The sequence below is a fragment of the Pseudophryne corroboree genome, chromosome 4 (genome assembly GCF_028390025.1).
Source record: "Pseudophryne corroboree isolate aPseCor3 chromosome 4, aPseCor3.hap2, whole genome shotgun sequence".
In the NCBI taxonomy this organism is placed as follows: domain Eukaryota; kingdom Metazoa; phylum Chordata; class Amphibia; order Anura; family Myobatrachidae; genus Pseudophryne; species Pseudophryne corroboree.
In genome coordinates this window covers 210,995,262-211,018,296 of record NC_086447.1, presented here as the reverse complement: position 1 = coordinate 211,018,296, position 23,035 = coordinate 210,995,262, and the positions used below count along the sequence as shown (strand labels likewise).

The 23,035-nt window shown below is 46.7% G+C and overlaps 1 protein-coding gene across 1 annotated transcript in view; it reads left to right on the top strand.

Annotated features, from left to right (window-relative positions):
- The window catches only part of SGPP2 (sphingosine-1-phosphate phosphatase 2), a 98,970-nt gene that overhangs the window by 72,326 nt on the left and 3,609 nt on the right, over nt 1-23,035 (top strand). Inside the window, exons 3-4 of the mRNA XM_063915909.1 lie at nt 19,369-19,548; nt 19,904-19,993. Coding sequence (XP_063771979.1) covers nt 19,369-19,548; nt 19,904-19,993 — 270 coding nt within the window. The remainder of the gene's footprint in view (nt 1-19,368; nt 19,549-19,903; nt 19,994-23,035) is intronic.

The following is a 23,035-nucleotide window of genomic DNA, read 5'->3' as shown; positions in this document are numbered from 1 at the left end:
CACGACTGTGACTGAAATGACTGGTTGGTTTGGGCCCCCACCAAAAAAGAAGCAATCGATCTCTCCTTGCACAAACTGGCTCTACAGAGGCAAGATGTCCACCTCATCATCACCCTCCGATTCCTCACCCCTTTCACTGTGTACATCCCCCTCCTCACAGATTATTAATTCGTCCCCACTGGAATCCACCATCTCAGGTCCCCGTGTACTTTCTGGAGGCAATTGCTGCTGGTGAATGTCTCCACGGAGGAATTGATTATAATTCATTTTGATGAACATCATCTTCTCCACATTTTCTGGAAGTAACCTCGTACACCGATTGCTGACAAGGTGAGCGGCTGCACTAAACACTCTTTCGGAGTACACACTGGAGGGAGGGCAACTTAGGTAGAATAAAGCCAGTTTGTGCAAGGGCCTCCAAATTGCCTCTTTTTCCTGCCAGTATACGTACGGACTGTCTGACGTGCCTACTTGGATGCGGTCACTCATATAATCCTCCACCATTCTTTCCATGGTGAGAGAATCATATGCAGTGACAGTAGACGACATGTCAGTAATCATTGGCAGGTCCTTCAGTCCGGACCAGATGTCAGCACTCGCTCCAGACTGCCCTGCATCACCGCCAGCGGGTGGGCTCGGAATTCTTAGCCTTTTCCTCGCACCCCCAGTTGCGGGAGAATGTGAAGGAGGAGATGTTGACGTGTCACGTTCCGCTTGACTTGACAATTTTCTCACCAGCAGGTCTTTGAACCTCTGCAGACTTGTGTCTGCCGGAAAAAGAGATACAACGTAGGTTTTAAATCTAGGATCGAGCACGGTGGCCAAAATGTAGTGCTCTGATTTCAACAGATTGACCACCTGTGAATCCTTGTTAAGCGAATTAAGGGCTCCATCCACAAGTCCCACATGCCTAGCGGAATCGCTCTGTTTTAGCTCCTCCTTCAATGTCTCCAGCTTCTTCTGCAAAAGCCTGATGAGGGGAATGACCTGACTCAGGCTGGCAGTGTCTGAACTGACTTCACGTGTGGCAAGTTCAAAGGGTTGCAGAACCTTGCACAACGTTGAAATCATTCTCCACTGCGCTTGAGTCAGGTGCATTCCCCCTCCTTTGCCTATATCGTGGGCAGATGTATAGGCTTGAATGGCCTTTTGCTGCTCCTCCATCCTCTGAAGCATATAGAGGGTTGAATTCCACCTCGTTACCACCTCTTGCTTCAGATGATGGCAGGGCAGGTTCAGGAATGTTTGGTGGTGCTCCAGTCTTCTGTACACGGTGCCTGAATGCCAAAAGTAGCCCGCAATTCTTCGGGCCACCGACAGCATCTCTTGCACGCCCCTGTCATTTTTTAAATAATTCTGCACCACCAAATTCAATGTATGTGCAAAACATGGGACGTGCAGGAATTTGCCCAGATGTAATGCATGCACAATATTGCTGGCGTTGTCCGATGTCACAAATCCCCAGGAGAGTCCAATTGGGGTAAGTCATTCTGCGATGATCTTCCTCAGTTGCCGTAAGAGGTTGTCAGCTGTGTGCCTATTCTGGAAAGCGGTGATACAAAGCGTAGCCTGCCTAGGAACGAGTTGGCGTTTGTGAGATGCTGCTACTGGTGCCGCCGCTGCTGTTCTTGCTGCAGGAGGCAATACATCTACCCAGTGGGCTGTCACAGTCATATAGTCCTGAGTCTGCCCTGCTCCACTTGTCCACATGTCCGTGGTTAAGTGGACATTGGGTACAACTGCATTTTTTAGGACACTGGTGAGTCTTTTTCTGAGGTCTGTGTACATTTTCGGTATCGCCTGCCTAGAGAAATGGAACCTAGATGGTATTTGGTACCGGGGACACAGTACCTCAATCAAGTCTATAGTTGCCTCTGAATTAACGATGGATACCGGAACCACGTTTCTCACCGCCCAGGCTGCCAAGGCCTGAGTTATCTGCTTTGCAGCAGGATGACTGCTGTGATATTTCATCTTCCTCGCAAAGAACTGTTGGACAGTCAATTGCTTACTGGAAGTAGTACAAGTGGTCTTCCGACTTCCCCTCTGGGATGACGATCGACTCCCAGCAGCAACAACAGCAGCGCCAGCAGCAGTAGGCGTTACACTCAAGGATGCATCGGAGGAATCCCAGGCAGGAGAGGACTCGTCAGACTTGACATTGACATGGCCTGCAGGACTATTGGCTTTCCTGGGTAAGGAGGAAATTGACACTGAGGGAGTTGGTGGTGTGGTTTGCAGGAGCTTGGTTACAAGAGGAAGGGATTTAGTGGTCAGTGGACTGCTTCCGCTGTCACCCAAAGTTTTTGAACTTGTCACTGACTTATGATGAATGCGCTGCAGGTGACATATAAGGGAGGATGTTCCGAGGTGGTTAACGTCCTTACCCCTACTTATTACAGCTTGACAAAGGCAACACACGGCTTGACACCTGTTGTCCGCATTTGTGTTGAAATAATTCCACACCGAAGAGCTGATTTTTTTTGTATTTTGACCAGGCATGTCAATGGCCATATTCGTCCCACGGACAACAGGTGTCTCCCCGGGTGCCTGACTTAAACAAACCACCTCACCATCAGAATCCTCCTTGTCAATTTCCTCCCCAGCGATAGCAACACCCATATCCTCATCCTGGTGTACTTCAACAGTGACATCTTCAATTTGACTATCAGGAACTGGACTGCGGGTGCTCCTTCCAGCACTTGCAGGGGGCGTGCAAATGGTGGAAGGCGCAAGCTCTTCCCGTCCAGTGTTGGGAAGGTCAGGCATCGCAACCGACACAATTGGACTCTCCTTGGGGATTTGTGATTTAGAAGAACGCACAGTTCTTTGCTGTGCTTTTGCCAGCTTAAGTCTTTTCATTTTTCTAGCGAGAGGATGAGTGCTTCCATCCTCATGTGAATCTGAACCACTAGCCATGAACATAGGCCAGGGCCTCAGCCGTTCCTTGCCACTCCGTGTCGTAAATGGCATATTGGCAAGTTTACGCTTCTCCTCAGACGCTTTTAATTTTGATTTTTGGGTCATTTTACTGAACTTTTGTTTTTTGGATTTTACATGCTCTCTACTATGACATTGGGCATCGGCCTTGGCAGACGACGTTGATGGCATTTCATCGTCTCGGCCATGACTAGTGGCAGCAGCTTCAGCACGAGGTGGAAGTGGATCTTGATCTTTCCCTATTTTATTTTTAACCTCCACATTTTTGTTCTCCATTTTTTAATATGTGGAATTATATGCCAGTATCAATAGCAATGGCCTACTACTATATTTACTGCGCACAACTGAAATGCACCACAGGTATGGATGGACAGTATACTTGACAACACAGAGGTAGGTACAGCAGTGGCCTACCGTACTGCTATATATAGTATACTGGTGGTCACTGTGTCAGCAAACTGCAAAACTAAAATGCACCAAAGGTATAGAATGTAGATGGATAGTATACTTAATGGATGACGACACAGAGGTAGGTACAGCAGTGGCCTACCGTACTGCTATATATAGTATACTGGTGGTCACTGTGTCAGCAAACTGCAAAACTAAAATGCACCACAGGTATAGAATGTAGATGGATAGTATACTTAATGGATGATGACACAGAGGTAGGTACAGCAGTGGCCTACCGTACTGCTATATATAGTATACTGGTGGTCACTGTGTCAGCAAACTGCAAAACTAAAATGCACCACAGGTATAGAATGTAGATGGATAGTATACTTAATGGATGACGACACAGAGGTAGGTACAGCAGTGGCCTACCGTACTGCTGTATATAGTATACTGGTGGTCACTGTGTCAGCAAACTGCAAAACTAAAATGCACCACAGGTATAGAATGTAGATGGATAGTATACTTAATGGATGACGACACAGAGGTAGGTACAGCAGTGGCCTACCGTACTGCTATATATAGTATACTGGTGGTCACTGTGTCAGCAAACTGCAAAACTAAAATGCACCACAGGTATAGAATGTAGATGGATAGTATACTTAATGGATGACGACACAGAGGTAGGTACAGCAGTGGCCTACCGTACTGCTATATATAGTATACTGGTGGTCACTGTGTCAGCAAACTGCAAAACTAAAATGCACCACAGGTATAGTATGTAGATGGATAGTATACTTAATGGATGACGACACAGAGGTAGGTACAGCAGTGCACTCTGCACTGTACTCCTCCTATATAATATTAATTATACTGGTGGTCCCCAGTCCCCACAATAAAGCAGCACACTAAGCACAGATATGGAGTGTTTTTCAGGCAGACAACGTATACTGGTGGTCACTGTCAGCAAAACTCTGCACTGTACTCCTGCTATATGCTGCTCCCCAGTCCCCTCATCTAAGCAGTGTGAGCACTCAGCACAGATATATTATGCAGCACACTGAGCACAGATATGGTATGGAGCGTTTTTTTCAGGCAGAGAACGGATAAAAACTGGTGGTCACTTATCAGCAAAACTCTGCACTGTACTCCTCCTAACAGCTGCTCCCCAGTCCTCCCCACAATTAAGCAATAAAGCAATCAACTTCAACAATAAACGGAGAGGACGCCAGCCACGTCCTCTCCCTATCATCTCCAATGCACGAGTGAAAATGGCGGCGACGCGTGGCTGCTTATATAGAATCCGAATCTCGCGAGAATCCGACAGCGGGATGATGACATTCGGGCGCGCTCGGGTTAGCCGAGCAAGGCGGGAAGGTTCGAACCTGCCTCGGACCCGTGTAAAAAGGGTGAAGTTCGGGGGGGTTCGGTTTCCGAGAAACCGAACCCGCTCATCACTAATAGGAACACACCAGTGAATGACTTAAACTATGAACAACCCAATCGACTAGTGGTGTTGGTTATTGTTAGATAGCAGGCACAACTGCATACCCTCTAACATTTTACACATGAAAATCGACACAAATTAGGAAAGACTTTCCTATATTTTCAATGTTCATTTGAAGAGTAAAAAATCGGTACAAAGCCCTTTTTGGCAGGTAAAGACCATAAAAAAAAGTTACTGTACCTGCCAAAAAGGTACAGTTGGAGGCTATGCAGCTGTGGCCAGTATACTGCAATCGGTAGCGGTGCAGGGAAGCTGGAACAACTTTATAGCAGGTAATAACCAGGGGGTATATTTACTATGATTCGTAATTGTCGGGATTTGGAGGGAGATTAAACACGAATTACATCGAATGTGTGAATTTGCAACTTTTTGGTTTTTTTACGCCTCATTTACTATGCTGTCATATTCTACATTTTCGTGTTTTCCGATGTAATGTCAGGCAGTGTTTTACGGGAGTGATTAGTAAAACACTGCCGGACTTAACACAATGAATCCCAGCCAGATCTGTGAGATCCGTGCAGGGCTTCATTGTGTACCTTAAAAGAAGTGGGGTCCCCCCTCTTAAGCATAACCAGCCTCGGGCTCTTTGAGCCGGTCCTGGTTGTAAAAATGCAGGGGGAAAATTGACTGGGGTTCTCCCATATTTTAACAACCAGCACCGGGCTCTGCGCCTGGTCCTGGTGCAAAAAATACGGGGGACAAAAGACGTAGGGGTCCCCCGTATTTTTAACACCAGAACCGGGCTCCACTAGTCAGAGAGATAATGCCACAGCCGGGGGACACTGTTATATTGGTCCCTGCGGCCCTGGCATTAAATCACCAACTAGTCACCCCTGGCCGGGGTACCCTGGAGGAGTGGGGACCCCTTAAATCAAGGGATCCCCCCCTCCAGCCACCCAAGGACCAGGGGTGAAGCCACAGGCTGCCCCCCCCCCCCATCCGTGGGCGGTGGATGGGAGGCTGATAGCCTTTTGTGTAAAAAAAGAATATTGTTTTATGTAGCAGAACTACAAGTCCCAGCAAGCCTCCCCCGCAAGCTGGTACTTGGAGAACCACGAGTACCAGCATGCGGGGGGGAAACGGGCCCGCTGGTACCTGTAGTTCTACTACAAAAAAAATACCCAAATAAAAACAAAACCGACACCGTGAAAGTAAAAGTTTAATCAACATACATGCAGACTTACATACACACATACTTACCTATGTTGACACGAAGCACTCGGTCCCCTTGTCCAGTAGAATCCAGGGGTACCTGTAAATAAAATTATACTTGCAAAGAATCCGGGGTAGATCGGTCCTCTTCTTCAAAGTTATAATCCACGTACTTGGTAAAATAAAAAAAACGAAATACCCGGTCCATGCACTGAAAGGGGTCCCATGTTTACACATGGAACCCCTTTCCCCCGAATGTCGGGACCCCCCATGACTCCTGTCAAAGAGGGTCCCATCAGCCAATCAGGGAGCGCTACGCCATGGCACTCTCCTGATTGGCTGTGCGCTCCTGCACTGTCAGTCAGGCGGCGCACTGTGGATACAATGTAGCGCAGCGGCGCTACATTATATCCAATGATGGGAACTTTGTGGTCTGCGGTAGACCACGAGGTTAAGTGGGGCCAACCACAAGAGTGACCCCTCTTAACCTCGCGGTCTACCGCAGACCGCAAAGTTCCCATCATTCGATATTATGTAGCGCCGCTGCGCTACATTGTATCCACAGTGCGCTGCCTGACTGACAGTGCAGGAGCGCACAGCCAATCAGGAGAGTGCCATGGCGTGGCGCTCCCTGATTCGCTGAAGGGACCCTCTTTGACAGGAGTCACGGGGGGTCCCGACATTCGGAGAAAGGGGTTCCATGTGTAAACATGGGACCCCTTTCAGTGCGTGGACCGGGTATTTCGTTTTTTTATTTTACCAAGTACGTGGATTATAACTTTTAAGAAGAGGACCGATCTACACCGGATTCTTTGTAAATATCATTTCTCTAACGTCCTAGAGGATGCTGAGGACTCCGTAAGGACCATGGGGATAGACGGGCTCCACAGGAGACATGGGCACTTTAAGAAAGAATTTTGTTTCTGGTGTGCACTGGCTCCTCCCTCTATGCCCCTCCTCCAGACCTCAGTTTGATACTGTGCCCAGACGAGCTGGGTGCTTTTCAGTGAGCTCTCCTGAGTTTACTGATAGAAAGTATTTTGTTAGGTTTTTTATTTTCAGGGAGCTCTGCTGGCAACAGACTCCCTGCTTCGAGGGACTGAGGGGAGAGAAGCAGCCCTACTCTCTGAAGCTAGGTCCTGCTTCTTAGGCTACTGGACACCATTAGCTCCAGAGGGATTGGTACGCAGGATCTCACCCTCGCCGTCCGTCCCAGAGCCGCGCCGCCGTCCCCCTCGCAGAGCCGGAAGAAAAAGAAAAGAAGACTTCACAGGCGGCAGAAGACTTCAAGATCTTCACTAGAGGTAACGCACAGCACTGCAGCTGTGCGCCATTGCTCCACACACCTCACATACTCCGGTCACTGTAAGGGTGCAGGACGCAGGGGGGGGGGCGCCCTGGGCAGCATTTGAGACCTCATGTTGGCAAAAAGTACACATATATACAGCTGGGCACTGTGTATATGTATGAGCCCCCGCCAAAATTACTGTATAAGCGGGACAGAAGCCCACCGTCGAGGGGGCGGGGCTTCTCCCTCAGCACTCACCAGCGCCATTTTTTCTCCACAGCACCGCTGAGAGGAAGCTCCCCGGACTCTCCCCTGCTGATACACGGTAGAAGAGGGTTGAAAAGAGAGGGGGGGGGGGCACATAATTAGGCGCAAAAACTATACATACAGCAGCTACTGGGTTAACATCAAGTTACTGTGTTATTCCTGGGATATTATAGCGCTGGGGTGTGTGCTGGCATACTCTCTCTCTGTCTCTCCAAAGGGCCTTGTGGGGGAACTGTCTTCAGAAAGGACATTCCCTGTGTGTGTGTGTGTGTGTGTGTGTGTGGGTGTGTCGGTACGCTTGTGTCGACATGTCTGATGAGGAAGGCTATGTGGGAGAGGAGCGGGAGCAAATGAATGTGGTGTCTCCGCCGACGGCGCCGACACCTGATTGGATGGATATGTGGAAGGTTTTAAATGATAATGTTAATTCCTTGCATAAAAGATTTGACAAGGCTGATGCATTGGGACAGTCAGGGTCTCAACCCGTGCCTGACCCTATGTCGCAGGGATCGTCAGGGTCTCATAAGCACCCACTATCCCAAATTGTTGACACAGATACCGACATGGATTCTGACTCCAGTGTCGATTACGATGATGCAAAGTTATAGCCAAAATTGGCTAAATCCCTTCGATATATGATTATAGCAATAAAGGATGTTTTGCACATCACAGAGGAAACCCCTGTCCCTGACACGAGGGTGTATATGTATAAGGGAAAGAAGCCTGAGGTAACTTTCCCCCCTCACACGAACTGAATGAATTATGTGAAAAAGCTTGTGAATCTCCAGATAAAAAAATGCAGATTTCCAAACGGATTCGTATGGCGTATCCTTTCCCGCCAACGGATAGGCTACGATGGGAATCCTCCCCTAGGGTGGACAAAGCTTTAACACGCTTATCCAAAAAGGTAGCCCTACCGTCCCAGGATACGGCTACCCTCAAAGATGCTGCTGATCGCAAACAGGAGGTTACCCTGAAGTCCATTTATACACATTCGGGTACCTTACTAAGACCGGCAATTGCGTCGGCCTGGGTGTGTAGTGCTGTAGCGGCATGGACGATACCTTATCTGAGGAATTGGATACCCTAGATAAGGATACTGTATTATTGACCCTGGGGCATATTAAAGACGCTGTCCTATATATGAGAGATGCTCAAAGAGACATTAGTCTACTGGGTTCTAGAATAAACGCTATGTCGATTTCTGCCAGAAGGGTCCTGTGGACTCGGCAATGGACAGGTGATGCCGACTCAAAAAGGCATATGGAGGTTTTACCTTACAGGGGTGAGGAATTGTTCGGGGAAGGTCTCTCGGACCTGGTCTCCACAGCTACAGCTGGAAAGTCAAATTTTTTGCCTTATGTTCCCTCACAGCCTAAGAGAGCACCGCATTATCAAATGCAGTCCTTTCGTTCACAAAGAAACAAGAAAGTCCGAGGTGCGTCCTTTCTTGCCAGAGGTAGGGGCAGAGGAAAGAAGCTGCACAATGCAGCTAGTTCCCAGAACCAGAAGTCCTCCCCGGCCTCTGCAAAATCCACCGCATGACGCTGGGGCTCCACTGGCGGATTCGGGCCCGGTGGGGGCACGTCTTCGGAATTTCAGCCACATGTGGGTTCACTCCCAGGTGGATCCTTGGGCAATAGAAATTGTGTCTCAGGGTTACAAGCTGGAATTCGAAGAGGTGCCTCCTCGCCGGTATTTCAAATCGGCCCTACCATCTTCCCCCCAAGAGAGGGAGATAGTGTTAAACGCAATACAAAAATTGTATCTTCAGCAAGTGGTGGTCAAGGTTCCCCTCCTTCAACAGGGAAGGGGTTATTATTCGACCATGTTTGTAGTCCCGAAACCGGACGGTTCGGTCAGACCCATATTGAATTTAAAATCTCTGAACCTATACTTGAAAAGGTTCAAGTTCAAGATGGAATCGCTAAGAGCGGTCATCGCAAGCCTGGAAGGGGGGGATTTTATGGTGTCACTGGACATAAAGGATGTGTACCTTCATGTCCCCATTTATCCACCTCATCAGGCGTACCTAAGATTTGCGGTACAGGATTGTCATTACCAATTTCAGACGTTGCCGTTTGGTCTCTCAACGGCCCCGAGGATTTTCACCAAGGTAATGGCGGAAATGATGGTGCTCCTGCGGAAGCAGGATGTCACAAATTATCCCGTACTTGGACGATCTCCTCATAAAAGCGAGATCAAGAGAGCAGTTGCTGAACAGCGTATCTCCTTCACTGAAAGTGTTACAGCAACACGGCTGGATTCTCAATATTCCAAAGTCGCAGTTGGTTCCTACGACTCGTCTGCCCTTCTTGGGCATGATTCTGGACACGGACCAGAAGAGGGTTTATCTCCCGATAGAGAAGGCCCAGGTACTCATGACTCTGGTCAAGAACCTATTGAAACCAAAACAGGTGTCAGTGCATCATTGCACTCGAGTCCTGGGAAAGATGGTGGCATCATACGAGGCCATTCCCTTCGGCAGGTTCCATGCGAGGACTTTCCAATGGGACCTACTGGACAAGTGGTCCAGGTCACATCTTCAGATGCATCGGTTGATCACCCTGTCCCCCAGGGCCAGGGTGTCACTCCTGTGGTGGCTGCAGAGTGCTCACCTTCTCGAGGACCGCAGATTCGGCATTCAGGATTGGATCCTGGTGACCACGGACGCAAGCCTCCGAGGTTGGGGAGCAGTCACACAGGGAAGAAATTTCCAGGGTCTTTGGTCAAGTCAAGAGACTTGTCTTCACATCAACATCCTGGAGCTAAGGGCTATATACAACGCCCTACGTCAAGCGGAGACCTTACTTCGCGACCAACCAGTTCTGATCCAGTCAGACAACATCACCGCAGTGGCTCATGTAAACCGCCAAAGCGGCACAAGGAGTAGAGTGGCAATGGCAGAAGCCACCAGAATTCTTCGCTGGGCGGAGAATCATGTAAGCACACTGTCAGCAGTGTTCATTCCGGGAGTGGACAACTGGGAAGCAGACTTCCTCAGCAGACACGATCTACACCCGGGAGAGTGGGGACTTCATCCAGAAGTCTTCGCACAGATTGTGAGTCGGTGGGAACAGCCACAGATAGACATGATGGCGTCCCGCCTCAACAAAAAGCTACAGAGGTATTGCGCCTGGTCAAGAGACCCTCAGGCAGTAGCGGTAGACGCCCTAGTGACACCGTGGGTGTTGCGGTCAGTCTATGTATTTCCTCCTCTTCCTCTCATACCAAAGGCGTTAAGGATAATAAGAAGAAAAGGAGTGAGAACAATCCTCATTGTTCCAGATTGGCCAAGACGGACCTGGTATCCAGATCTGCAGGAAATGCTCACAGAAGATCCGTGGCCTCTTCCTCTAAGACAGGACATGTTGCAACAGGGACCCTGTCTGTCCCAGGACTTACCGCGGCTGCGTTTGACGGCATGGCGCTTGAACGCCGGATCCTAAAAAAGAAAAAGGCATTCCGGTTGAGGTTATCCCTACGCTGATAAAGGCTAGGAAGGAAGTAACAGCAAAACATTATCACCGTATATGGCGAAAATATGTTTCTTGGTGTGAGACCAAGAATGTTCCTACGGAAGAATTCCATCTGGGCCGTTTCCTTCACTTCCTACAAACTGGAGTGAAGTTGGGCCTTTAAATTAGGTTCCATTAAGGTCCAGATTTCGGCCCTATCCATTTTCTTTCAAAAAGAATTGGCTTATCTCCCAGAAGTTCAGACTTTTGCAAAGGGAGTGCTGCATATTCAGCCTCCTTTTGTGCCTCCGGTGGCACCTTGGGATCTTAACGTGGTGTTAAGTTTCCTAAAGTCACTCTGGTTTGAACCACTTAAAACGGTGGAGTTGAAATATCTCACGTGGAAGGTGGTCATGTTATTAGCCTTGGCTTCGGCTAGGCGAGTGTCTGAATTAGCGGCTTTGTCACATAAAAGCCCCTATTTGGTCTTCCATATGGATAGAGCAGAATTGCGGACCCGTTCACAATTTCTGCCAAAAGTGGTATCATCTTTTCATATGAACCAACCTATTGTGGTGCCTGTGGCTACACGTGACTTGGAGGATTCCGAGTTACTTGATGTGGTCAGGGCTTTGAAAATTTACGTGGCCAGAACGGCTAGAGTCAGGAAAACTGAAGCGCTGTTTGTCCTGTATGCATCCAACAAGATTGGTGCCCCTGCTTCAAAGCAAACTATTGCTCGCTGGATTTGTAACACGATTCAGCAAGCGCATTCTACGGCTGGTTTGCCGTTACCAAAATCGGTCAAGGCCCATTCCACTAGGAAGGTGGGCTCTTCTTGGGCGGCTGCCCGGGGGGGTCTCGGCACTACAGCTGTGTCGAGCTGCTACTTGGTCGGGTTCAAACACTTTTGCAAAATTCTATAAGTTTGATACCCTGGCTGAGGAGGACCTCATGTTTGCTCAATCGGTGCTGCAGAGTCATCCGCATTCTCCCGCCCGTTTGGGAGCTTTGGTATAATCCCCATGGTCCTTACGGAGTCCCCAGCATCCTCTAGGACGTTAGAGAAAATAAGATTTTACTTACCGGTAAATCTATTTCTCGTAGTCCGTAGAGGATGCTGGGCGCCCGTCCCAAGTGCGGACTACGTCTGCAATACTTGTATATAGTTATTGCTTCAATAAGGGTTATGTTATAGTTGCAGCGGTCTTGAACTGATGATATGTTGTTTTCATACTGTTAACTGGGTAGTTATCACAAGTTATACGGTGTGATTGGTGTGGCTGGTATGAATCTTGCCCTTGGATTAACAAAATCCTTTCCTCGTACTGTCCGTCTCCTCTGGGCACAGTTTCTCTAACTGAGGTCTGGAGGACGGGCATAGAGGGAGGAGCCAGTGCACACCAGGAACTAAATTTCTTTCTTAAAGTGCCCATGTCTCCTGCGGAGCCCGTCTATCCCCATGGTCCTTACGGAGTCCTCAGCATCCTCTACGGACTACGAGAAATAGATTTACCGGTAAGTAAAATCTTATTTTTAATTTCAGGTACCTGTGGATTCTACTGGACAAGGGGACCGAGTGCTTCGTGTCAACATAGGTAAGTATGTGTGTATGTAAGTGTGCATGTATGTTGATTAAACTTTTACTTTCACGGTGTCTGTGTTTTGTTTTTATTTGGGTATTTTTTTGTAGTAGAACTACAGGTACCAGCGTGCCTGTTTTCCCCCTCATGCCTGGTACTTGTGGTTCTCCAAGTACCAGCTTGTGGGGGAGGCTTGCTGGGACTTGTAGTTCTGCTACAAAAAAAACAATATTCTTTTTTTACACAAAAGGCTATCAGCCTCCCATCCACCGCCCACGGATGGGGGGGACAGCCTGTGGCTTCACCCCTGGTCCTTGGGTGGCTGGAGGGGGGACCCCTTGATTTAAGGGGTCCCCACTCCTCCAGGGTACCCCGGCCAGGGGTGACTAGTTGGTGATTTAATGCCAGGGCCGCAGGGACCAACATAAACAGTGTCCCCTGGCTGTGGCATTATCTCTCTGACTAGTGGAGCCCAGTGCTGGTGTTAAAAATACGGAGGAACCCCTAAGTTTTTTGTCCCCCGTATTTTTTGCACCAGGACCAGGCGCAGAGCCCGGTGCTGGTTGTTAAAATATGGTGGAACCCCAGTCAATTTTCCCCCTGTATTTTTACAACCAGGACCGGCTCAAAGAGCCCGAGGCTGGTTATGCTTGGGAGGGGGACCCCACACAATTTATTTTTCTGATATTTAACTCTTTCACACCCCTTCCCACTGATAAACATGCACGAATCTCACTGATCCGTGCATGCCTATCAAAATACAGTTAAAAAAAAAGCAGGTCTGTTTGAAAACTGCTTTTTTTTTACGATTTGTATTTTTTCACGGCAGTGTTTGGCTTTTGCCAGCAGTGATTGAGAAAACGAATTTTTAGAAAATTACCAAGTTGTATAAAATAACAGGCGTGTTTGACCGATGGTGTATTCATTCGTATTTTTTTTCTTTGCCTTCAAAAAAAATACGAATGCCCTCATCACTGCCGAGATTTGAGTTTAGTAAATTCCCGAGATGACACTTTGAAGAAAAAACTCAAAATCGGTCAAAATCGGGAGCTTAGTAAATATACCCCCAGGTCTCTCAGAGGGGCTAAGTAGGAGACCCCAGGTCACACAGTCAAGGACAAGATGACCCCTGCACATGCTCAGTAGAGATCTCAGTGGCCATCTTGGCATATGATAGGAAGACTGGAGTCTGTATGGTAGAACACTCCTCTATCAACATAATTAACATCCTGGTATCTAGGCCATCTCTTATATATGAAATGCCAGCCAAATATGGTATAAATCATCCGCTCAGTGCTGATCAGAGTCCAAATTAAACATGTACATAAGTAGCCAAAGTGAAAAAGATCTATCTGTCTGGGGCTCAGGCAGCAGAAATATATATCAAACAGCATCACTGGGATTGGTTGGCTTTGGTTGGAATACAACTGCATAAAACATGGGGGTAATTTCGGCACATCCAGCTGCAAAATGCAGCCAATAGCAGATGAAGCAGCAATCCCGGGTTTCAATCCTGATAAATATAATTTCTTATCACTGCTGTTTGCAGCAATATAGAAATCGTGCATCATCCGAATGAACTGTTCTTCATATGGGCTCTGAAATGGGGTGGTATTCATGTGACCGCCGGTCAGCTGACCGACAGTCACATGACCTCCTCCACCAGCCCGATGGGTTACTATCCCGATGGTCGGCATGCCGACCAACAGGGACTATTTCCACTCGTGGGTGTCCACGACACCCATAGAGTGGGAATAGAACCCGTGGCAACCGTAGGTCGCCACCGAGCCTGCAGCGTGGCGAGCACCGCGAGCCTGCAGCGTGGCGAGCACCGCGAGCCCGCAAGGGGCTTGCTGCACTCGCCCCTCCCCGCCGGGATCCCGGCGTCGGTAAGCTGAACGGCAGTCTCCTGACCGCCGGTCAGCAGTACTAAACCCCTGAAATGTGTATAAAGTGAAATGATCGTAAACGCAATAACTTCACTTCTCCTTCAGGGTTCTCTGTATGTGCAGTCTATTGACCACACATGCACATATGCAGAGGCCATTTAAGTTACAGCATTAGCTGCCAGAGCCATACTCCAGAATGCATCACATTCTGGAGCTTGGTAAATCTGACCGCTTCTCAACCCTCGTAGAAATGTTATGGGGCTGTGGCTGTTGTTAGAAATGGAGAGACTGCTGCAAACATAGAGATATCTTCTGCGGTCTTTCCTTTATACGTTTGGGGCATTGGCGTTTCTATAATGGGTGAAATGTGTGTGGTGCACACGGGCCCCTGAGTCCAGGAGGGGCCCACCCAGCAGCCATATTTTAATACTTACCTTTCTGGAGTCCAGCGTCGGGTGCTGCAATCTCTGTGAAAATCGCCACCAAAATGGCCGATGTGCATGTGCAGTAGTCTAATTGGTCTCCAGAACATGGCGGGTGCCATGTTTCCAGAGACCTTCGCAAATGCAGTAGACTCCGGCAAATGCTGGAGACTACTGTGCCGTGCAGAGAAGGGGGCCCACCCAGTGGTGCTCACGGGTCCCTTCTTTTGTTGAAATGCCCCTGGTTCGGGGGACCCTTAATATTTTCGGCTATCCATAGAAACGGTTGTATTTTCAGGGGAATATGCTGCAAATATTCAGTGATAAATGGGCCCGATATGTGTAGCCCACAAAACACAAACCTGTTACATAGAGCAGATTTGTGGTTCTCTCCTAAAAAAAAGATGCCAAATAAACTAAAAAGTATAGCAATATGTAAATTATTAAAATGGTAATATAAAATACTAAAATGTTTGTAGGCAGCAAGTTTGCTTTCTGTGACCCATATAAAAGCAGCTGGCCTGGAGGACTGTGAACATATGTGCATAAATAATGCACAGTTGAGCAGTTAAGTGCGGCCTGTACTAGTATATAAGGTTTTTGAGTTTGTATTTAACAAAACAGCAAATTGTATATGTGTGTAATATTATCAATCTATATAATATATTGTGGATAATTTAAATGACCAACTATGAGAAAAATAAATATGACAATACGATACCACAGGGTGGGAAAGGTCACAGGTCAGATCTGTAGATATTGATAGCGATACGGATTGATCCACACAGGGGAATTGTGGAAGTGTCCACTTGTACTTTGGTGTTTATAGAGGTTCTCTCATTACTAATACTAGTGATTGTGATGACCTCATATTACATTGTTTATTGTTATCTTGTGCTGTAGAGATTGTTTCAAAGTAAGATATTTTATTTATATGTCTGCTGAACTAGGTCATTTGATATGTTCTACACATGACGTGCACACAATGGAGGTCATTTATAAAGAGTGAAACATTTGATGTGTGATACAAAAGCAGTTTTGGGGCTGCTGTGTGCCTCAACTAGCTCCTAGATTTCTGACTGGCTAGAAGGGGAAGACGGCGTGAGGGTGATCCTGTGACAGTTGCACTGCTATGCTTCATTGCAAAAGCAAGATTTCCTTTTGCGGAGTGATATCATTGTAATGAGATAAAGGGGTGGAAATTGTATGTTCTAAGGGCAATCCTTTGTTTTACAGGTCATGGCCCTTTATATTCCACATGTATTTTGGGCTGGAGTTGGCCTGTTCATTAGGAAAATTATATATATATATATATATATATATATATATATATATATACACACAGTATATAATTTTTTTTTAATTCTAAGGTCCAAGATGCTTCACATGTAAGATACAGGGAAAAGCATCCGAGTCCAAAGGCATAGCCAATTCTTCTTTACTAAATTATCCACCATAATTACCTATTATCTAAAAAACTTAAGGTGGGTACACACTGGCCAATATGTCGTCCGTGGCAGTGTGTATGGCCGATACATCTGTGAATTCCGTCGTTCACAGACGTATCACGTCGGCCCCGCAGCACAGCCGACGGCCAATATATCTACCGATATATTGGCACGTCGCTGTGTGTGTACCGGCGGTCGGCCGACCGCCCGTACACATGCTGCTGCGGCCGGCGGTGATTGACAGCTGAACTGGGTGGGCATATGTACACGCCCGCCCAGTTCATGACGTCAGTCCCCGACGGATCGGTCAGTGTGTATGCTCAACACACTGCCTGATCCGTCCATAGATATATCTGCCGATCAATTGATCGGCAGATATATCTACCAGTGTGTACCCACTGTTAGAGGCTCATTTACCAACGAATGATAAAACTTATTTCACATGATGAATGGTGCTCCAACCAATCGGCCTCTAACTGTCATGTGTTTGACAACAATAACGGCACTAGTCATAGTGGGTTAGTCATAACCAGGTGATTGATGAAATCCCACGCTGGAAAAATCACTGCAAAAAACACCCGGGCCAACACAGCTCCACATGTAACATCCTGTAAGCATTGGAAACAAAAACAGTAAGAAATCAAGCATCCCAACAGAATGTGATAGCTGTAGTCCCTGTGTTACACATCTATGTAATATACAGTATCTAGAACAGGTATGGTATCTACTGGCTGGAATTTTTGGAACACAAGGTTTTCCATTAATCTGGAACACTATGGAAAAGATATTCCCATTTCCATTTAAAATATCGCCCATGCCTGTATTTATTTTATTACTGACCTAAAACATTAAGGGGCCCATTTATCAACGAGTTTTGGCTATTTAAAACTCATTGCATATGATAAATGACGCTGCGGCCAATCGGCTCCTGTCATGTATTTGAAAATGGCAGCACACCATTTATCATAAGCAACATGTTTTATCATTTCCAACACGTTTTATCACTCATTGATAAATGGTCCCTTTAGGATGGTATTGGCGTTGATGTTGGCTGAGACTGTGGCATGCACATTGGTAGACCACAATGAAGGATGGAGCTGGGAGATGCGCAGACAAGCTTTTGCATGTGCAGTAGCACATCTTGGCTGGCTGGGTTGGAGGTCTCGCTGTGATGCAAATCCATCAGTACGGGGTCCCGGTGGTCCAGAAAAGCCAGTGCAGTGCTCTCTCCTTCAACTGCATCAGCACAGCTCTGCCGCCTGCTGCTCACCTGCACAGTTGCAACATTGAGCAACAGGGGTTGGGGCTGAGATGATTCAATGCATGGCGCCCACCTCCCGCGTCTTACAACCGGAGTCTCATCACTGAAATCTGGGTATGTTTTTTTCCCCCTAATATCACACTTGAAGCAAGGCTGTGACTGTACATTGTAATCATCTGATCTACGTGTCACCCAGCCAGTCTGTATCTCTGCCTTGGTATTGTGTGCTAGGGTATATCTAGAAAACAGTCTGTATTACAGTGTGCATATGATTTGTGCAAGTCAAGCATTGGGTGCATATATATAATGTTTCCTAATCAGTATGCCGCTATTGTAGCACACAGTGATCTGGCTCTGAACTCTGTACTTCCTATGTTTCCCCCTCTGTAGACAGACTTATTTTTAGTGACTTCGTCAGCCCAGAGTCTTCTCTGGTTTTGTTGCCATAGAAACGGCTGTTTCTAGAGTCACAGCCGAAGGCGTCTTCCTATATTCCGTGTGCAGGAAATGTGCGATTCTTCCTATTATCACTATACCAGCTAAAGGTAACGATAGAAGTGAAACAATTGGCTAACGATCTATTCTGGTTTTGCTTAATAACGCTTAAATATATTCCATATAAAAGCACTAAATGTTAATACACTTGTAATCATGTTAAGCTAACCAACTGCACCGAAGTCTTCTCCATCTGGTCAGTTCTACACTATCGTTCAGATGTCAGAACATTACAAATGCTATACATAACCTGTGCTTCCATTGTTCGATTAATAACCACTACTCCAGGAGGGGCAGATTAGGGGCGTGCACGCACAGCTAGCTTACAGTAAGGGCAAAGCATACAGGTAAGTATGTCTAGCACTCTGGAATCAGATAAGAAACTCTGTATTGATGATTATCATCCCACATGTATATTTACTGGATTTAAAAAAAAGTAGTAATAACTTTAATCCACCCCCACCACCACTACCTCCGCCCTGCAAAAAAAAAAAAATCAAGACAGGTAAAGAATTAGAGCAGGCCTAGCTCTCCAGATGTGAAACTACAAATCCCAGCATTCCCTGTTAGCAAAACTATAGGTTGGCCAGGCCTGAATTAGAGCATCATATGTACGTATAGAGTGGACGATGTGTGGGATCCCATTGTCCTACTGGAAACCAGCCCCAGCCTGTTAACTAGGAGAAATGGGAGCAGAAACAAAATTTAGATTTTTACTGCTACTCCACAAGCTTTGTGAAAACAACCCCACCGCCCCCCCAAAAATAAAAACATAACTCTATCTGAGGATGACGTTATCCCTACCTAAAGTCCTACCGTGGCATTAGATGCTCTGGGACTTAGGCATCCTGGTTCTGCCTTTTAAATGATTGCCGCTTTAAAAATATGGACTGATTTTGCTTCTGGGGGGCTGAGCATAGATCCGGGAGGTGGAGCAGTCGAGCAGAGTGTTCTGTTTGCCCTGGTCTCTCTGCGTGGCTGGACCGGCCCATGAGCCCATTGGCAGTCTGTCCCTGCTCCGAAGTATACTTTTTTTTTTGTTATGCAGTGTGAACCCAGTGTGTGCTCAGTGTCTGCTACTAGCATTGAAAAGAGGAAAATCCTCTGTATAGAATTTTGCAGTGTCCGTGATATTGCTCTGCACCTTTTGGTGTGCAGTTTCTTAAAAGGAGCTTCACAAAACTTATTACCAATGTAGTAAAAAAAACTGGCCCAAATAGCTGTGTGAGGAATCAGACTGCATTCACATTGGAATCTCTGTCTTTCAGATTGTCATGTACATTGGGCAAGCTTCTAAAGACATCCTAAAGTGGCCTCGTCCTTCTTCCCCTCCTGTGGTGAAACTGGAAACCAGAGTAGAAGCCGAGTATGGAATGCCATCCACACACACCATCGCTGCCACAGCAATTTCATTTACTTTCCTTCTGGCCTCCGTCGGGCGCTATCAGGTGGGAGATGACATCATTACTCCTCATGCTTGTTCTCTATACAGCGCTGGTTTCTATTTTGCATCATCAAAGGGAAGATGTCGCTAATTAATCAGTAGTTTATTTTCACTGTCTCTGAATATGATGACAAAACAAAAAATGCACATAAATATAAAAGGGATACGTGGACATAGGAGGATATTATATTCACTACACAGTGGGTCATTACATTTGGCCAATCTGATCATCCATTATCAGTCTGATTATTTCACCATCTGATTGTCGCCTCACACGTTATTGTCAAGCAGAGAGGTAAGAGATTGAGTTGAATGGAAATTATACAATAGATTCACTTCTACTTCTTTTCTCGCGACAGTTCCCATTTCTGCTTGGCTTTGTGGTCGCCCTCTGCCTTTCCACACTGGTGTCCCTCAGCCGGCTGTACACAGGCATGCACACAGTGCTGGTGAGTTAATACATGGGCATTAACTGTTCCACGTGTTTGGGGAACAAGTAAAATATAGTTAGGTGTGAGAGAAATATGATGGATACATGGACAGATGTGAGTTATAAGATTTCACATTTACACAGATGGGCATAAGGACTCACAATTACACAGGTTCACAAGAACTATTACATATACTGCACATACTCACTCTGACCATGAATGACACCCAGAACAATGATGCCACACAGACCTATACTATCACCTCCTCCTCTTACCTGTTTGTGGGTTCAGTTTGATATTACTACCCCTTCTGAGAATCAGGATATTGGAACTTATGTTGCCATACCCCTAATGATGTGGCCACACCCACACCACAATTCCAAATACTGCAGTGATGTGAGGTATTCAGGGGTAAGTGTGTGTTGGTTGTAGGATGCAGAAGCCCCAAAGATAAACACCCTTTTTTAATTACATAGGAATATTCCCACCTTCATTTTCATAGTTTTATATTAGGTGGGTAGCTTTCAAGGTAGATTTGCCAAGGGCAGAGGCAGGCAATCTAATACACTTCAGAGGACTCATTGGGCGGCCCTCTAACCTTCAAAGGGCGTAATTCAATTCTTTTCACTCCCTTCCACACCCGTTCTGTTTCTGCTGATGGGCATGGCATCGTTATTTGAGCTCACTACCCCTGGGTAGCGAGGCGCCCAATCCTTTATGCAGCTAAACTTGATTACTATGGGCACTATATGTGCGATAACAGGGATCACTTTAAAAGGGATATTTGGTGTGATATATCATTTGAATACCACTCAAAATGTCTGTACACTGCGCTTAATCTGAGTAATACGTTAAATCAATACATTTAATTCAACTAGAAATCTAACTGTAATAACATATCAGTAGGTATTGTAAGCAAACGTTATTAATTATAACGGGCATATATGAAACTATATGAAGCTGGGAGCCACAAGTTATTGCTAGGGGCCACCTGTTGCCAATCACAACTGCATGAGCAACTTAATAATTTAGTACCAGAGCAGCCAAACACATAATTAGAATGCACACAATGGCACTGCATATATCAGAAGGTGAACGTGTTGAACCTATGCGAGGCAGTGACCTTTCCTTCATGTGTTTATGCTAGTGAGCTTAGGAACGCAGGTGACTGGTACAAGATTGAGGGGAACTAAGGGGTCTATGTACTAAGCCTTGGATGGAGATAAAGTGCCAGCGAATTGGCTCCTGTCATTTATCTCCATCCAAGGCTTAGTAAATAGACCCCTGAGTCCAGTAGAAAGCCCCAGACTGAGAGGTAGCGGCAAGAGCAGGATGCCCCGATAGCACAGGGTAGTGATGCGAGACTCCTGTCGCACTGATTCAAGAAGATTGTGATGTAAAATTTAACTGTATCTGAAAGTTTTTATATCCAAGTTTAGAAGAGTAATGGGTGTTACACACAACAGAAAGAGGACTGTTTCTTCATATCACTAAGGATTTGGAAATGGACACTCTATGGGCGGGATTCAAATCTTTTCTGTCCCCTCCCGCCCGCCGGCAGTATTCAAATGTTACTGCCGATGGTCGCGATATTAGCATTTCAGCTCGCCACCCTGCTGAAATGCGTGAAAAGTGACCCGTTTGGACGCCCAAACGGGACTTTTCACGATCGCGCCCATGTCTTTAGTCGGGTTTAGCTGCTTTACGCAGCTAAACTCGGCTCTTATGGGCGCGATCAGCGCAAAAACGGGGGTCATTAGTATATTGCCCCGCGATCTCCCGTCATTTTAGACGGGAGATCGGGGGCGATAAAAGATTTGAATCCCGTCCTATGTTTGCACATATATAAATTAAAGGGAAATGTCCTTCTCTTTTACCGTACAAATTGGATTTTAATACCTACCGGTAAATCCTTTTCTCGTAGTCCATAAGGGATATTGGGGGAAACTAGTACGATGGGGTATAGACGGGGTCCAAAGGAACCAGTGCACTTTAAATTTATTCAACTGAATGTGCTGGCTCCTCCCCTCTATGCCCCTTCCCACAGGCAGTTATAGGGAAAAACATGCCCGAAGGAGAAAGGACATATATGAGAGAAGAAACATAACAGAAATGGTGGTGTGATTTACACACCAGCACACCACTAACATACAACAACCAGCAACGGCTGGTAACAACAACAGTAACAGCTGAACAGGTAACTATAGAACAAGAACCTGCAGAAAAATCCACGCACTGAGGCGGGCGACCAATATCCCTTATGGACTACAAGAAAAGGATTTACCGGTAGGTATTAAAATCCTATTTTCTCTAGCATCCATAAGGGATATTGGGGAAACTAGTACGATGGGGATGTCCCAAAGCTTCCAGAATGGGCGGGAACGTGCGGAGACTGCTGCAGCACACCTGCCCAAACTGGGTAACCTCTTTGACCAGGGTATCAAATTTGTATAACTTCCCAAAAGTGTTCTTCCCTGACCAGGTAGTAGCTCGGCATCGTTGCAAGGTCAAGAATCCACGGGCAGCCGCCCAGGAAGAGCCCACTGATCTAGTAGAATGTGCCTTTAGAGACTAGTAGGAACAGGGAAAGCTGCCGACACATAGGCCTGTTGGATAGTAAGCCTAATCCAACGAGCAATGGACTGCTTTGAAGCAGGGCAACCCTTCTGCGCATCATAGAGCACGAACAAGGAATCTGTCTTTCTGACCCGAGCTGTGCACTTGACACATATCTTCAAGGCACGCACAGCATCCAATGCCTCCGGAGGAGCAGAAGCATCAGAACTGGACGGAACCACAATAAGTTGATTCAGATGAGACAACCTTCGGCAGGAATTGCTGTCTAGTCCGGAGCTCCGCTCTGTCCTCTTAAAAGACCAAGTAGGGACTATTACACGATAAGGCCCCAATTCTGAAACACGTCGAGCAGAAGCCAGGGCCAGTAACATCACCGTCTTCCACGTGAGGTACTTGCCTTCTACCGTCATCAGAGGTTCAAACCAGGACTGTAGAAATTTCAACGCTACATCCAAATCCCAGGGTGCCGTAGGCAGCACAAAG